Source organism: Corvus hawaiiensis, chromosome 9 (assembly GCF_020740725.1).
Source record: "Corvus hawaiiensis isolate bCorHaw1 chromosome 9, bCorHaw1.pri.cur, whole genome shotgun sequence".
NCBI lineage: Eukaryota > Metazoa > Chordata > Aves > Passeriformes > Corvidae > Corvus > Corvus hawaiiensis.
The window spans coordinates 8,707,501-8,725,719 of record NC_063221.1 but is presented as its reverse complement, the minus strand read 5'-3'; the positions used below and the strand labels follow the sequence as shown (position 1 = coordinate 8,725,719).

The 18,219-nt window shown below is 46.7% G+C and overlaps 1 protein-coding gene across 5 annotated transcripts in view; it reads right to left on the bottom strand.

Annotated features, from left to right (window-relative positions):
- Positions 1–4,734: 4,734 nt before the first annotated feature.
- Positions 4,735–18,219, bottom strand: part of MTA1 (metastasis associated 1) — a 79,140-nt gene continuing 65,655 nt past the window's right edge. For 3 of the 5 annotated variants that reach the window (XM_048312328.1, XM_048312326.1, XM_048312327.1), the window contains 3 exons: positions 13,716–13,747; positions 10,706–10,857; positions 4,735–6,418 (listed from right to left, as the gene is read on the bottom strand). In XM_048312328.1, the coding sequence (XP_048168285.1) occupies positions 6,280–6,418; positions 10,706–10,857; positions 13,716–13,747 (323 nt within the window). In that variant the 3' untranslated portion in view covers positions 4,735–6,279. Of the gene's footprint in view, positions 6,419–10,704; positions 10,858–13,715; positions 13,748–18,219 lie in introns of those variants that run through there. The other 2 variants (XM_048312329.1, XM_048312330.1) reach the window with 2 other exon arrangements.

Below are 18,219 nucleotides of genomic sequence, written 5' to 3'. Positions count from 1 at the left end.
ATTTATTCTCCACAGCCCTCCTGGGTGTGCCTGCCAGCGTGGATCTGGCTGTCCTACATCACGAGCTGGGGCTGCACGGGAGGGTGAGCAGGGCAGTACCCTGCCTGGAACAGGGGACAACTGTCCCTCAACACAAGGAGCCCGGGGCTGGCTGGGGTGGGGAGGAAGCCACACAGAGAGGGGACAGCCCACACATGCTGGATACCCAGCCTTGCTGCCGAAGGGCGGCTGCAGGATCAGTGCGCGGCTCGGGAGTACAGAAGCTTAGGAAGGATTAGCAAGAGACGGGAAGATGGAGGAGCAGAGGATAAGCGTGCCGAGGGCTGGCAGGAGCTGGGTCTCATCAGGCAGCACATGCCACTGACCAGGGCTCGGCACGTCAGCGCCCAGCCCCGGCGCCCGTCGTCGGCAGCTCCAGCGCCCGTCATCGGCAGCTCCAGCCATCCACTTGTCGCTGCTCTCCTTTAAAAGGCATCAGAGTCCCTGCTGTTATCAGCAGAGCCGATAGCGCTGTCACGCCTGCAATGAACAGGTTTACAGATATCCCAGTTGTCCTTGCCATCTGGAATGGATGTCCCCATTGTCCCCGCAACCCCTTCCCGAGGGGCCGAAGCTGCCAGCCTGCCCAGGGCCGGTGAGAATCCCAGCAGGCTGCAGGCAGATGCCGTGGATGCAGACTCCATGGGGCAGGTGTGATGCCTCCGTGCAGTGGGATCACAGTGCCTGAAAAGCAGTGCTCCAGCTGAAAAAAGGCAGGGAATCAGCTGGAGAGACCTGAGCACAGCACTCAAACCCACGTCAGAGCTGTGGTGGGACTGCAGTAGGGAGGCTGTGCAGAGAATGGCCAGGGGTGGGGGTAGCTGGCACTGGTGGCTCTCCCCCAGGTTTTCCAGGGAAAGAAAGGGTGTCCCAAGAAATGGGCTGTGCTCAGACCCAGGCTTCAGTGGCAAAGTTCAGCTCAGGGCAGTTGGTCATTAAGCCCTCCCAGTCCCATGGCCCCCCCAGACATGCTGGGGCCAGAGGTCAGGCCGGCCAAGGTGCAGCGTGGCTCTGGGAGCTGGCACAGCAGCAGGGAAAAGTGTGCACAGCAGCTGCCCAGCTTTCATGTGTCTGTGCCCCACATGCACACCACCTCCAGGACACTCTCAGTGAGCCCCTGGGGTAGGGAAGGGGCTGGACATACATAATCCAGCACCTCATGAATGCTGCGATGTCCCCACGGCACCATCTTCTCCTTTGGCATCACCCCCCCACTAGAATGCATTTGGCCCTGGTCCCCACCACACATTATGGGCATCTGCCTGGGATGCAGGGAAACCCAGCTTGGCTCCTCATCCACACGCTCCACACACTTGCCTCCCTACTGTCCTGCCTGGGGGCAGCCAAGGCACAGGCAGGGGGAACAAACTCAATCCTGCTCAGATGGAAAATCTCTGAAAAAGTACAACTTGGCTGAACCCTTCCGACCAGAACCTGTAAATCTGCTCCCCATGACGCTGCCAGCATCCCACGGAGCACTGGATCCAGGTGGAAAGTCCCCTTGCAGGAAAGAAGGGAGAAAGCTGTCTGCAGAAAGATGCTGAATTTATGTTATTCATTCTCGTTCCAGGAATGCAGTGAATGAACTTGCAAAGCCCAGGGCAGGAATCAAGTGTGCTTCAACCCTGACCTGGCCTGACTTTCTTCCAGGCTGAAGAAGAGGTGGAGACAAGCCCCGGCTCCACAACCCATCTGAATTTACTGTGTGTCTTTTCTTGAGGCAGTTCTCCTCCTCCTGTATGGGTGAAACGTGATCATCAGACACTGAGTCTTTCACCGGGTTTCAAAACTGGTCAAGCAGGGCAAAACCCTTTTGTCAGTCTCCAGGATGGGAAGCGAGGGCAGGAGAGACAGGGGGACATGGGCCACCCCAGCCTCCTCCTTTGGGGGGGCAACAAACACCACCCACACTCAAGACGTTCATATTCTGAAGATGGGGATCACGGCAGATCCCATCACTGTTGGCTCTTGCAGGCTCACCTTGAAAGGCACTGACTAAAAAGTACATTTACAGGAAAAACCCCAAACCAACCCTCTCTCACCAGCTAGAGAGGGCTGTCATGTCTTGACTTGCCTTTCCGCGGTGATTGTTCCTTTCTCCCTCTAATGCTGCTGCCAAAGCTTATTTGGGTTAATGGTGTTTTTAAGTCTGTGCCCTCTTGATGGATTGAGGAAAACAGAAAAGATTCAAGGTCCAGTTTCTGTAAATGAGTCGAATTCCTTCCTTCTCACAGTCAAAACCTGCCAGATTTTTTTTTGTGCTCTTCCCAGGAACCCCCCAGGCCAGCACACCTCCCGTGCCACCTCACCCCATGCCCCCTGTGAACAGGTAGGTGCCCTCTCCTCCTGTGGCAGTGGGAAGCAGCTCCACCATGACGCAACCTGACCATCCCAAAGAGCCTCTCCAGCTTCCCAAGATCTGGCTTGTGTAACACTTGCATGGAGAGCCAGAGCCCGCAGCAGAGCTGGCACCAGCTCCAAATTTCCATTTCAAAAGAAAATTTCAGCGTGTATTTTGCTTTACAACTCTCCAGTAGTGTCCTGGTTACAGCCCTCCTCCCACAGCAGGAATGCCAGGTTCAGAATTGTTAGTTTTGGTCATACTTTGCTTTTTTCACACTGTTTCAGCCGTGCTGTTACAGTCAGGGTGCTGCCTTCATGTTACAGCAGCAAAAGCAGAGATCACAGGGAGCTGCTACTGACAAGCTGGTAAAATGCAAAATGCAACACAAAATAAAGCCCCCCAAATACCAAAGTTAACTGAAAAAAAAAGCTGTAACAAAAGCATTTTGGCATAAAGCATTGTAGGAATGTTTGGATTTCTGTTTTTGTTTTTAAAATACTTTCCTGAGCAGCTTCCTGCTTCTTTTTAAGCCTGTAAAATTGTAAGCATGGCACTGAGTCTGGAGGTCAGCATGCTCCATCCACGTGAGCACGGAGCACAGCCTTCTCCCAGGGATCGCAGCTGAGCCTGTGACATGTCTGCTCCCACGTCTGCATGGCAGAGAGGCAAGTGAAGGACTGGGATGCCAGGGACACATGGCTAAGGGAAAATACCCAAATGCATGCGGCAAAACTTATCACATCCCAATAGACCTGACCTGCTTTGGGTGGGTGAGCACTTCCGAACTCCAGGCTCTGCTTTACCCCACAATCTCAGGGGCTCTTTAGGAGGTGGGAAGCAAGAGGAGGGACCTGGAAAATGGGACATTGCCCCAGCTGTATGAACATTGTTCTATTTTGACAAAGCTCTAGAGCAGGAGCGTGAGTAACCAAAGGCAGTTCCTGCAGCAACAGCAGAGGAATGTGAATACAGAGGAGAGGTCAGCACAGGAGAGGCTTAGTGACAGCAGTGGCTTAAGAGAGTGACCCCTCGGGCTTGGAGAGGCCAGTGGCGGGACCTAGCACTCCCTGCACCTCCCAAGAGCCAGCATTTTCCTTTGGTTGCTAAACGGATCTTCCAGCCCCCTCCTCCCAGGCTGGTACAAACATAAGCCAGTGAAACACATGGCAGTGGAGTCTGCTGCCGCATGCCAGAAACCAGCATCTCTATTGAAGGACACGCAAGGGTCCTTCAAAGTTAGGGCAGCACAGGACATGCTCTCTCTCCTTGCCTGGACTCGTTCCCAGAGCAATCTCTGGAGCCGCTCCAAGAAAGCTTTTAAGATGTTGGAAACCGCAGGGCTGGCACCCCCAAGTGGTTCCTGAGCTCTCGGTGCAGCCGGAGCCGCCTCTCGCCAGGCTCATCAATAGCTCATCCACCAGGATCTGCAGCGCAGCAGCAGCTCCGGCACTCCGGGGTGTCCGAGCTCCCCTGGCCCCCGGCACAGCAGGGCCCTCTGCTACCGCGCAGGGGCTGCAGCCAACTCAGACATGGAGCTTGTCAAAGTGATGTGTTCAGATTTCCTTTTGCTACAGGAAAGAATCCACATGAGCGCTTTCCCTCACAGAGAAGAGCGTTACAAAACACTCCTGCAGCCGGTGTTTCTTACCTACAGGGAGTTAATCCTAAAGAGTGATGGTGACAAAATAAAACTGCCAATGGTCACTGGTACCATCCTTCAGCACTGCCAGAGGGCTTCTGTGCCTTTCCTGAGCAGCACATCCTTCTGGAATAGCTGTCCTGTCCCACTTTTAAGTTACAGACAGGAAACCCTGACCTGTAGCACAGGATACTCTTAGATCTGCCGGTGCACAGCTGCTCACAGCCAGAGGAAATCCTGCCACTCCTGAGCAGCAACTGAGACCAAACATGGAATCCATGTTGCTCATCTCAGAGGATGGAGCAATGCAGAACCCAGAACTGCCCACGGGTTGGGCCGCTGACCCCCAGGGATGTCCCTCTGCCACATGCCAGAGGCATGCTCAGAGCAGCAGGACAAGGAGCTGCTGTGGACAAAAGGCTCATTCAGAGGCACAGCCCTGCAGGCACCTGCTGCTGCGTTTCAGAGGAAGAGGAGGGAGGGAGAAGCCTCTCAAGCGCTGGAAATGTTTAAAGTGCACAGGAGAGGAATCAAACTATGAGTGACTCCGACTCTTGCCCTGTACAACGGCACTGCTGGCACAGGGACACTGGAGAGCAGAACACAGCCCTGGGATGGGAAGGAAGGCGCAGAGCTGTGTGCATCAGGCACGTGGAACCTGAGCAAGGGTGGCTGTTTCAGAAGAGACAAAAAGCAGATGTTTCACAAAAGCTCACTTTCCAGGTTTATTAAGTAAAGTTAACTGAATTGTTTTCATTTTGTGGGGATTCCTTTCCGTCTAACCCAGGGGGTTAGCAGAGTTGCACAGAATCACGGTTGGACTGTGATAACCCAAATACAACTTTGGCTCATCTCACCGCTGACACATATGGAATGACTTGGGGGTTATTACATGCTGTGTCTGCTTGAGGCAGGTACATGTACAGATCAGCACAAGTTGCAAATGATAGTTTACATCCTTTCAAAACTGAGCAGGGCATCCAGCAAATGCACTGCCATGAGAAGACATATGAAAAAGAAATGATACAGACTTGCAAATACGTAAGAAGTTCAAGAGATGCAAGAAACCTCAAACACAAGAAATGTCAAGGGGGGAAAAAAACACTTAAATTCAGACACAATGTGTTCAAATGAAAACCCAGCTGTAATTTAAAGTCCCTTCAAAATGGGAAACATACAGTAACGCAATTAAAGAGAAACCAGGTCTCATCCTGGGAAACGTGTCCGAAAGCACTGATGCACAAACAGGTTCAGAGTTCTAAGCAAAATGTCCCTGGGCATTGGTATACTTGACTCTTGGAGCCAGAGCAAAGCAATTCATTACACTTGCTGGGCCTACTGCTGGCTCTTGGTGGCCTAACAGCACGTAGGATCCCAGATGTCACAGAGAAGGCAGCACGCAAACTGCTGGTTACCGGGAGGAATGCCACGGGCCACATCTCCCAGAGAGCAACTAGAGTAAGGACACCTAATTCTGGCAGCCTGGCTCTACTGCACACAACATTAGTGTAATGTTCTGCAAGGTTCTTCAGTTCTTAGCTCACTCCTTTCTCAGCCTGAGTTGGTCTGTCTTGTGCATGAGCACAACTGGCTGTGCAAAATGATCCAAAAAACAGAAGGGACAGGACCAAAGAAAACTGGCTGAACCTGGGGCTGGCTTTCAGCTCCTATTTTCAAATATCAGTTAAAGATTGGAAATTTATCTACAAAAGAAATAATATAAATGAAATAAAAAAATGGCACAGTCCACAAAATTAAAAAAAAAAGAGAAAAGAAAAGGAAAATCTTACAACACAGCCTCATAAAAATGGCTTTGCAACGAGAGCTCAGTCACAAAATGAAGGGTTCTAGCTCTTCATACATCAGAAGAGGAAACAAAGCTAAAAAGTACTAGTCCACATTCTCTTAATAAGTTAAACTTACTTTCCCTCCCCCTTCTACAAAAGGGGTAGAAGCAAAAGGGAAAAGAGGCTACTAAAAATTAAAAAAACAAAAAAGAAAATAAAATAAAAGGAAAAAATAAAAAGAAAAAAAAAAGAGAAGGAGAGTGCGAGAGAGAGAGAGAGCAGTCTGTGGTCAGAGGCTCAGAGCAGGACTGAGTTCCTTTTAAGGGTTTAAAAGATGCAAAACAGTTCCTCAGAAGTTCCCTCTCTTCAACAGTTAGTTCAATGCTGTAGCCATGGAAACTCAAGTAGATACTGGAGGAGAGATTCTTCCCGGCAGATCCTCCGCCATGCGGAGCGCTGCTGGGCGAGCGTTAATCCTCGATGATTATGGGCTCATCATTCATGGGCTGGCGGAGCTGCACTGCCTGCATGGGCCGCAGGATAATAGGCTTGTAAGGGCGTCTGGCGGCTCGCTTGGCTTCGGAGGAGGAAAGCAGCTTGCGGATTTTCCTGCAGACAGCAAGGAAGAAAGGGACGGATTACAGAGGCACCGTACGTTTCTCCATTTCTCCAAGGGAAACCAGGCCTGCACACATCTGGTGGGGTGGGCTGACAATGGTTCCTTCTGCAATGTCTGCCCTGGGAAAATTAAGTTTTCTGATTTATAAACCCCCCAATGAAGAAGAAATTGCATTCTCTGCTCCAGAACCCTTCCCTGGCAGAGCAGAAGGCATTCTGGTCCAGCCTTGTAGGACCAGGGTCTCTTGCTGTGAATAGAACATGTGAAATAGTCAGGACAGCCAGTTTCCACACCACTGATTTATTCTGGATTTGTTTTGATCAGCTGGATGTGCTGCAGGCAGCTCTGGGGGAATTTACAAAGCCAAGTCAAAACCAAACCTCTTCTGGCAACGCTGGTCACTTCCCACCTTGCAGTGCAGAGCACTCTGCCATTGCCAGCCCCGAGCAGCTGCCCACAGCTGCCTCTGCAAGGGGAGCCCATCACCCACGGAGCTGCACCTCAAGGCTGACTGCGCAGGGGAGCTCCATGACAGCCACCAACCAGTGAACCAATACTGGAGCCTTTGCCCCGTGCTGGGAACACCAACAGGGTGTTTCCCCCCCTTGCTTCTCCCACACTGTGTGTGCACAACCCAGAAATGGGCAATATTCACATCTTTTATCTGGTTACGGATTTCCCTATATGTACAAGACTGGCAACAAGTCTTACGAGATGCAGGACAGAAAGCGAAAGAGAGAGAGAGAGACAGAGAGAAGGGAGAGAAAGATACACCAAAGTTTTAAAATTACCAAAAGAAGTTAGAAACAACACTGAATGATTGCTTGTTTCTTTTTGTCAACACCAAGCTTAGAGATAAAGGAAGTATCATAAAATACCCCACCCAAACCCAAAAATCCAGCAACAATGAAAAATATACTGCATAATTAAAATGAGGAATTCTTTTATGGGGATGTTGTGGTGGTCAAAGGCACATTGAGATTAGAAAGGAAAGTAATATAATAAATATTCAGTACCCACTATGATCCTTCAGCTCAGGAACTGGGGCAACAAGAAGGGTCTGGTAAGACAGCACTGCCTTCCCTCACAGGCTTCTGACAGAACAAGGTTTTGGCTTCCCATGAAAGACAAGAGAGGAAGGGCTTTACAGTCCACATTTCAGCCAACTATCCCCTAGTTTTGTTTAGGGAACACTGCTGGGGCCAAAACCCCTTTTTGTTGGTTGTTGGGGTTTTTTTCGTTGGTTTACTTGTTAAGAGAAGAGAGACCTTCTCACTGAGCTGATGCCTATCACTGTGCTATGATTTCTGTCTTTAAGATGTGACAGCTGCTGAAGAAAGTGGTCAAAATACCTCCCCCATTCTCCTCAAAAACTTACCCTTAGCACCACCAGAACTGACAAACCATCAACTTCAGCTGAAAATTTGGAATCACTTCTTGTCAGATTTGGTCCTCTTCACTTGTTTTTTTGCCCACTGAGCAGGACAAGCTGCTGCATGGCACTTACACAGACACATCTTTGTTTGCCCAGTGTCCCTGTTTCTCCAGCACATTCTAAAGCTAAAAGGCCACAGGGTGAGGAGAGGTGAGAACAAGCTGGCAAAGTGGTGGTGGGGGAGAGAAAAAATAAAATCTTGATATAATGACTCCTCCAAGATGTTTGGCTGCAGTTGATCCACTTTTAGCCAGCAGAGCTCCTTGCAGCACCCGCGTGTGCTCAATTAGCCACACTGCCATCAGAAACACATCCTCCAGCATTCTAGATTCTGATCAGGTCACTCACTGCCTCCGCTTGCATGAGTTATAAATGCCAAGTTCCCTACTGTGAGCCTTCAATTCAAAAACTTATTCCTTTCATTTCACCAACTTTTCAAACTGCTTCAGAGCCGTACAGTTTTCCAGCACCATTCTCAACTGGGCTACACAAAAACAAGGAGAGGGGGAGTGTGTAGAACTTCAGGGAAACCTACTTGCTGTGACTGGAAACACAGCCTGACCCTCAGCTGGAGGATGATATGCAGATATTGCAGCTAGATTGATTGCTATGGAGCCAACACAAAGCTCAAATTGTTTCAGAGCTCACAAACAAGTCTGACAGTGGAATGCAGCAGATGGTTCAGGGAAAAGTTAGAGGTGAAATGCCCGACAGAAAACCCGTGCCGCTGACAATGCTCCATCACTCAGGCTTCCCTGCTCTTCACAGGCTGCCAAAAATCTCCTTTCACCACTCATCAGTCAGCTAAGCAGCACAGCTATCAGACAAAGAAGCCTGTGTGGGTTTTTTTTCTTTTCTTTCTTTCTTTCTCTATTTTTAAATGGAAGCAGCAAGATCTTACTGAGATGATGTCTATCACGGAACCATGATTTTTATTAGAGTTGTGCTGGTTGCTGTGGGACTCATCTTTCCTGCCTCACTCAGTGGTTCTGTATGAGCAGAAGATTCTGTGTCTTTACAGTAAACTGTTGTCACAACCAACACCACACTGGATGAATATCGTCTCAGTTCTGTACAGGTCAAAAGCCAGGACCTTGTACTGACACGCTGCCACCATGCACCTGCCGTATTTCATGTGGCTTGGATGGTGAAGATGTCAAGAAGAGCTCCCTAAATGCATGATTATGAAAGAACCCTTGAGCATCTAAGGAGTGAATTAGAGACTGTATACCCTGAGTCCACAGTGGCACGTAAATCTGAGAGCTGCAACAGGATCCCAGGACCTCTTTATCAGAGCAACAGTAGTAATAAGGAATCTGCTTCCCCTGAAAACTAAATCCTTCTCTCACTTTCTTTCAGTTGTATATGGAATTCCACTGGGTTTTTTCACAGCATCTTGCAGGCACAGAAAGGAGAAGGGAAAGACATGACGAAGATATGAGCTGGTGTGAAATGTTGCATAAAAGGTGTCCATAGGAACAAGTCTGACAGGGAAATTCATTTCATGTTTCTTCTGAGTTCTAACAAGGTGTTTCTGCATTGAAATCTGATTTTCCAATAGATCAGTGGTTAATAACTTGAATGTTACTAGTGTCACCTTTTCTACAAAGCCCATCTTTGATACTAGGCCCACAAAATAGTTACTTGACACTTGAAATGCACTGCAAGCTAAGGAGAAGTTTGGAGATGTCAGGACTCTTGACTATGACCTTTGTGCTGAACAAATGAAGACTCAGAGTAGTGCCAAATTTAGTAGTACCAGAAGAGGCAAAGCACTAAAACTCTCCATCTCCTTGGTCACTTGAAGGGTTGAGACATCCAGTAATTCCCAGGTCTATCTCTGCAAGTGGAGGGAAAGGTAAGTGCTTCTCTGCTGTTGGGGCACTGATAATGCACGTGCTGATAACTCCAGGCTTCAGACCAGGATAGAAGCCAGACAGCACCTCTGCTGTCAGAGAGGGCTGGAAAGCAGGGCTGCGGCTTTGCTCTGACCTTCCTCAAGGTTACCCACGAGGGAGGCATCAAGTTCTTGGGAGGAAACCACACAAGCCAATTTCTCTACCTTCTCACCACACCCAGAAGCAACCCTCCCATCCTAGGAATACCAGTACTGGGAACTTTGCCTTAGGGATCAGGTCACATAGCTTCTACCACTCTGTCAGCAGTTTGTAAACAGTTTGAAGTGAAACTCACACAAGGGAAGTTTCTTTCACTATTTTTATCCTGTGGGCAGACCAACAAGGACTAGGATTAGCAGAAGCAGTACCACCAAAGAAGGCAGATGGACACTGCAGGACTAAATCTCACCACTACTGGTGGCAAATATAAACCACCATGAGTGGTAAATGAGTCACCTCAGCCCATAGAAACCCTCTGTCACTTGCAGGTTTCAGGACCCAGACACACGTGGAGATGTTCTGCGGGGTAATACAAGAGAGTTCAGCATGCAAGAGGACATGCAGAGCTCTGTGCACAGGAGGCTCTGCTCCTCAGCATCACTCACGAGACAGGAGGCCCCTGTCCTGTCCCACTGCGATGGGACCTCCAAGAGCAGTGATGGGTCTGAACCATGTGAACTTCCCACCTCAGTCTTCCTTCCCTTTGTGCCCATCTCCTACAGCAACTGCTCTGGAAGAAGAACAAGAATCTACTTTCTCTGGAATGTAAGTGCATGATTAGGTATTTCCCCCCCTTTACCCACCTCAGCACTGGCTGTGGTCCCAGCATTCAGTTTGTAGCAACAGATCTGCTGATGAGATTCCTCTCTAACCACACCACCAGCTGCAGCACCCACAAACCGAAAGACCTCCCCTTAAAGCCTCTGAAAGACCACATTTCCTACCTGGTTTCTTCAGTGGCCATGTAAAAAACATCATCTGGTGCATCAATCCAGTTCATCCTCCTCCTTTTCACTGGAGGCATGGATCCACCACGAATTAATCGGACTTTTGTTGGGTATGATTTCCCATTGAGCAGCAAGTTTCGGCTTGGTCCCTAACGTGATACATAAAACAGCACAGTTATGGACTGCAACAAACCTGCAGCAACATGTGCTAAGCACTCAAAGGAAAAGAGAGTTAAAGTTTTCATATGGCTTGCTGAGAGTTTAAGGTAAATTCCTCCCCCTCTGGCCCAGGACTGAACACAGAATTCACATATAAGCCATTGTTCACAAGCAGTACAAGTCAGGCACCTTTGAGATGCAATAGGACAGCAATACTTCAGCGACAGGACGAGTAATAAATGGAAGGCATTACCAATAGTTTGTTGCTTGTGTCTGAAAGATGACATCAAGTTCGAAAGATTGAGCATCAGACTTAGATTTCAGCTACTACCATGAATCTAGAGCAACTCTATTGATTTCAGGGAAAGAAATCTAGCTACAGAGCAAATCAAATACAAAAATCAGAATTTACATTTATTCTGGAGTACCAAACTTACCCGTGTCCTTTTTGTTCTAGAGAGGTTAATATTTAATGAGGATAGTATAGAATTAAATATGTTGCTGAAAACAAATCTAGTACTACAAAGCTTAGCAGCTTTCATGATAAAACCCTTTTAGTATTGAACACCACAGATTTCCCACAACAACACATTTGCTTTGCGAATCAACACAGGCATCATTTTCCAGACTCACAGTAACCCCCTTACACTCAGCTGGAAAAACATGAGCTGTTATTAAGAGAGGTGCAGATGAAAAGGAGCAAAGTGTTAAGCTTCTCAAATGCAGCTGTCCTTGATCACTGAAGTCCAGTTCTGCTGCCCCTCTTCCTGCTGATCAGCACATTGAGAAATCCCACTGAAATCAGTAACACTGAACAGCTGGGAAAGATGCACAATGAAGGCCCAGAAAATGTGATATGCATAAATTAAAGCTGGTCAGAAAACACCCTGGTATAAATTCAATTCTGGTATTTCACAGGCTAGTGTCCAAGATCAGACCATCTCCCCAGATGCACCAAGGCTTTCCCTTCTGCCCATGGAATGGGAAACTGAGGGTGTACGTGAGAGATGTCTGCCCTGGGAGATCCACCTCAAAAGGCATGGTGGGGACATGGGGTCTTCATATCCTTAAGTGTCAGGTCATTGCAATAGCTCAACCGAATTGTAACACCTTGACTTAGAAAGGGAAGACTTCAGGCTGAAAACCAAGGGAAAAAACCCAACAAAACCCTGCATCTATCTCATTTTGTATCTGAGCAGAAAACAAAAAATGATAATGACTTTTTTTTTGACCAGCCTTAATCAACTGCTCTAGCAAGATCTGCTTCCTGTAGAACATTAGGGCTTTAGAGCTAAACAAACAAAACCCTCCCTTTTAAAATCCCAAGCTCTTTAAAACTGTTGCATACAAGTGCAATAACAATGTAATTTCTTAGTTGCCCAACTCCATGTTACACAAGACAACTTCAGCACCACAGCAGACCACTGAAATACTTCCAACAATTGCTTTTAGATTTGACATTTGTTAAGCAAAAGTTTTCAAATAAAAGCTTTTCTGATGGCTTTTTTTTTTTTTTTACCCCCTCCAGGTTTCTCCAAGAAAATCCCTTCATTACGGTTGCAAAGGATATTTTCTCCACATATGCAAGATATACAGGAGAACAACTCCAGAAAAAGTTCTTGGAAATACCTAGAAAGGGCACCCCTGTGCTTCTAGGTTGCCTTTTCTCTACCTGCATGGTAAAATCTATTTCAAATGATACATCCTGAAATGAGGACCTTGAATTTTTCATTCACACTTGATCAGGCAACCAGAAATCAAGGCAGTTCTGGGAATTTCACCCTAAAACACCTAAAAAGTGTTAAGTCATTACAGATTTCTCCCACTGCTCTGAGTTGGTTTATTCAGCAGACACAAACAAGTAGCCAGTCTTCTCAGTGACAAAAAATGAAGTTGAATTTGTGGAGAAACGCAATTTACCACTTCGGATCAAGGAACAAACCGAAGGAATGCTCTGTTATTACAAGCAGCCCAGCATGCCCAAGTTCTAGCCTCTCCTCAGGCCACTGCACATTACCCCAGAACACTGTCAGGTTTAATAATGCCTGTGGTCACCGTCCAGTGACCATTGGTCACACCTGCTGCTGGCTGACCTGTGTCACAGGGACCCTGCTGACACTAATGCATTGTGGCACTTCAGCTGATGAGGCAAGCTCCACTTGATCAGCATCAGAAGATCATTTTGGGGGGGGGGTTCGGGGGGGGAAGTATGCTTGAAGTTGTTTCCCATAAGCCACGTGCAAGGGGGAAAAGGTATGCACAGCCTTTGGACTGGCCCCTTCACAATTTAGTGAGAAAGCATTTTGCCAGACACATCAATCAGACTGGCTATTTGCTTCTGTCCTTTGACTAAACTCAGCACAATAGATGAAAGGCTACAAATAAATTTTACTCAAAAAAAGAACGTAAAATACAAGCATTCTCAGCAGGTAACTTGCACACCAACTTGCTAAAAAAATAATAAAAAAGAAACTGTTTTCCAAAGAAATCCTTCCATCGTTTAAACCTTTCTCCTTCAGGGAAACACATTCCACCTAGAAACACATCCTAGAACTTTGCTGTAAGCAGCCACTCAGTTTCTGCATGAGGAGAAACAAAATGCTCCATTCAAAACAGGATCTCTTTTATAGCTACATAGATAGATTTGAGGTTTAAATTGTATTTAACCACTACGATGATTCAGATGACCCAAAATTTTTTTTCTTTTACTTTTCATTGAATTGGGAAGTATGACCAGCTGCAAACAGCAAAGGTGGAAGTGAAGCACTACGGTTTAATGGGGTGTTCTATCTAGTGTGGGTTAATAATTCTTCTTTTCCCTGTTTTGGTTAAATGAACATTCTCTTACCATTTGTCTGGTTTGTCCGTGGTTAGGCAGACCTAACAAACAGGAAAGAGAATAGAGCTGGTAAGACCATTGCTTTTCCAAGACAGAAAAAAGTACAAAATCAAAACACACGCAGCTATGATTACAACTGTGTTGTTTTGCTAAGCCTAGAGTTGCCTACTGAACTGACTTCTGCCCTCCTAGAAAGGTGACGGAGAAAAGCTTCCTTGACAACACGGCTTGAAGAGCAGAGGCCCCAAATTACAAACACGTTCCATTCACCCAGTCTCTTCTCCATTTACTCAAACCTTGCTTCAAACTACCACTAGAAGCACACCTCCTCTTTCAGATCCGAGGTTTTCCACACGTCTGGGGAAAAATCTGACGTTCTCTTTTAGTCTGAGGAATTTACTGACGTCAAGAAGGAGAAAGTGGAAGGCATTATTCACTGTCAAGGCAACAACAAACAGAATCTTTCTTATCCTCCTTGGGTCCCCTGGGAACTCCTCAGCTCAGATGTCAGCTACAAGCTGTTAGCAAACAGAGTGTATCTACTGAACCTGCCACAAGTAAACACCTCCTCAGGCACAGAGCACAGCCACTGCAGCTATCACACGGAGCCCTTCCCCAGCCACACAAACAGCACCAGGCACCGCGACTCGGTGTGACCAGGTGCTTTGCTGTGCTATCAGGTACCTCCTCACACTGCCCTCAACTGTACTGTGCATACACAGGACCCTGAAGGACACACAAAGCTCCTGGGATGTGAGGGAAAGGCATGTTGCTAAAAGGCAGCATGGCCTGGCACAGAATGGACTGGGAGACCCAATAAAGCTGTTTGTTAGCACCATTTGGTTTTCCAAGATGCACGTTCCCAGAAAACACCATTCCATTAACACCTGTGCACCAAACCACCTTCCTCAGCCCCTTCTGGCTGAGAACCAAAATGTCAGTGCATCAAATCCAACAGGTACTACAGGACAGGCACCAGCAAATGCTGTTGCTGGCTCCAAAGGTCTCAGCAGGAATTCTGCTTTCACATTCATAGGATCTTTGAACATTCCTATTGCTAGTGGGTTAGCTGGGATGAAAGAGAAAAGCTTTTTAAAGAATCCAGCAAGAATGAACTTTCACAGCTCATGGTCTGTATTCCAGCAGGTTCCTGGAGGTTCTCACTGGTAAAACCAAACACACTGTTCTTCCATGAGTATGACAGGAAACACAGGGCACAGTAAAATACCTGGAGCGAGGAAGGCGGAACAGGGGACATTTTCTGAGCATTGAGTATCACAATACCACATTAGAATCAACAGTTTATATCAAGTGTATTTTCCATCCTGTGTAGATGTTATGCTGTTAGATGCAGATGCTGTTAGCTACTTCAAATGGGAAGACACATGGTTTCAGTTTTTGCTGCATTTTTGTGCCTAAGTATCCACAGAGATGAAGAAATAGCTGCCAAAAAGATTTCCATCAAGTCTGTAGGACAGATGTACCAGGCATCAAATAAGAAGCCCAGTAACAGCCTTTGGATGTTGACAAAGGCAGTGCAGGCGCCAGATAATAATTTGTTTTTACATGGGAGCAGCCATCACATCCAAAACACAGCTGTGAGCAGCTGTTTGGGATGGATGGACAAAGGGCTCCACGGATGCTGGGAAACAGCACAGCCAGCAGGATGCAACCAGAATCTGTCAGCTTCAGAGCTAAGCTCCAGCACTTGTTATTTTCTTCCCTCTTTCGTTTCTCCATTCACAGAGACTCTGAGAGATGGAAATCAACTGATGCTAGTCCCTGGATTGAAGCCACACATTTTGTTTTAACCACACTCCAGATCCGTTCTTTTCTTGTACTAAGAACACCCCGATGCCAGAAAAGACTGTCCTGATAGGTGGCTGCTGCTGCAATGACTATTGCTGGATGTACAACAGACAGCAAACAGTGCTATCCCCAAGCACCAGAATTAAACCAGAATATTCCATGCTGAGAAGCTGAGGGATGCAAACTGAGCAAAGGCTGAGCAGAACTGCTGCTTGCTCTGAGCCACAAAGCTTCAGAGCCCTCAAGCAGCACAGAATCAGTGCTAACAACAGGGACACACCTCACTCCCAAACTGCCGTTTCTAGGATAAAGCTGCCCATGACAACTTTTTGCTCCAGTAAAATAGGACACAAAACAAAGCTAAAGTTTCAATGCCATTTATACCCTTGCTTTCACAGCAATAAGGTATCAATTAGCATATTAATATTAGTGAATTAATCCACGAATTTTCACTTTAGTCACACTTCAATAACTGAAGTCTGAAAGAATGAAAACAGGCACTAAAATGACCTTATTCAGTTTGAAATCTAAAAAGTACAAGCACAGTAAAAGCATAGGTAGCCAAAGCACTGCTATTAAATGAGCAACTTTTATGCACAATCGTCACCAAAGAGAGGCAGAGAGACAGCACAACATCTGTAACCCATTGCAGAACAGCTGGCAAGTCAACAGGATACATCTGTACTGGAAACAATGGATTCTCACCCAAAAGTTTTTGGTGGCTTCTGTGTTAGAGATGAAGCCTGCCAGACAGGCACCTCTAAGAACTAAACCAATCCTGTGTCTCTGGGTGAGTGGTGGGACAGGCAGGGAACCACCATGCCAGACTCACACCTGCCCCATGTGCCTGCTCCACTTTCAAAGATCAAGGTTTGAGAGATGTCTCCCCATGCATCCACGTGCAGGTTAAAAATAGACAGCATACGAATTTAAACCAGGAGCAAAATACAACAGGTCTGGCAGCTCCTCTCCAGGAAAAAAAAAAAATAAAAGTCTGACTATATTTCAGGTAGGAATGTCTAGAGAAGACACAGGGTAGAAAGTGTGATTATCCCTTTTGATGATATCTAAGGTCCAACTGCTTGAATTTACACAGCTCCACATCAGAAACAACACTGACCTCCTCCAAATGACACAAAAATACACAAACAACAAAAAGAAGTGTTTTCAGGATTGACCAAACCTTTAAAACCACTAAGTGTAAAGGTCTACAGTGACAAATCTAAGCAGGTCTTCCACTCTTTTGCAGCCAAAGAAATTGAAATATACACTGAAAACTCCAGATTAAATGTTAAGGGTTTTTTCCATACCACTGAAAAGAACCCAAAGCTGTAGAAAATCTCTTGCCATCCAATTCCTCCTGCCAGTCTCCTGTATACACTGAAATAAAGAGGAAGCCCCAGAGGATAAAATGGAGACAAAGTCAATTGAAGGTATAGCTGCAGAGAATCATAAATGTCCTTTGCCACAGACAATTCTACACCTTACTGAAACAGCAATAAAACAGCTGATCACTGCACAGAGATTAACTGGCACCCTCAGGGCATGTCTCTGCTCCCCACAGCTCAGTGCCAAGGACCTCGGAACTGTTCCTCAAGCTAAGCACAATCACAGAGATTTTGGCTGAAAACCAGTCCAGCAGGTTACTATGCCCTAATGATCCCTTCATTCCTGAAGTACCAAAGCTGCAGGTGAATATACTTTCTCCCAAAGAAGCACAGGAAGGACTACCACAAACGGCAACACAAGTCTGTTACTGCTGCTACTTTACAGCTTCGTTTTATCTTTCAAGGATGGGGAAACCACCTCTCAGCCAACCAAACTGTTCCTTTTCCACCCATCTCATGTTATTTGAATATCACACTTTTGGATTTGTTAAAAAAAAAAAATTGAATGAGAGAATGCCCAAACTTACAGCAGCAACTACAGCACCACCCCAAGAACATGCTGTGGGAGTAGGGGATAGCTGGCACCCAAAAACAGAGTGGAAGGGGGAATCTAATTTCCCAATGGAAAGCAAACCAGCACATCTGGTCCCACAGGATGCCTGATTCTAGATATGCTCTTTGCTGATCCAGTCCCATCCCCAGCGACTCAGCATCTCAATGGCAGAATTCCAAAATTACTCCCACTGCTCCAATTCTGCCTGCTGTTTTGCCAACACCACACAACTGCCATGTGGAGAAGCAAGAGAGCTCAAACCCTCAGCAGTGAGCCTAATGCAGGCTGGAGCACAGGGATATTCCCATGAAGCTACTACAGCAAGCTTCAAGAAGCTGCTGAAGCATGGAGAACTTCCTGCTTGGTCAGAAACCTTCCAATGCTTTTCCATACTTGAACATACACACTGCTGCTGTGTATTTACAGCCCAGTTCACAGTCTGACACAAGTCTGTACAGAACTGACCCTTGTGCCAAGAAGGAAGAGTAGGCCAGCTTCCAGCCTGGACACAACTCGGAGTTGTCAAACTTGTATTTACTCAGTTACTAACTCCAGTCTTCAGCATATCCACCACACACAAAAAAATGGGTCCTTCATCAAGCAATTAGTCACAGATGGCATTTGGTTTTTACTTTGTTTACCCACAAGAAGTATCATACAAAACATGTAATATGTATTAAGATTCAGAAGCACATCTTCAGTCACAATGAATGCAGATAATTTCACGCACTCTTTCACAACCAGTGACGTTACTATTGCTTTC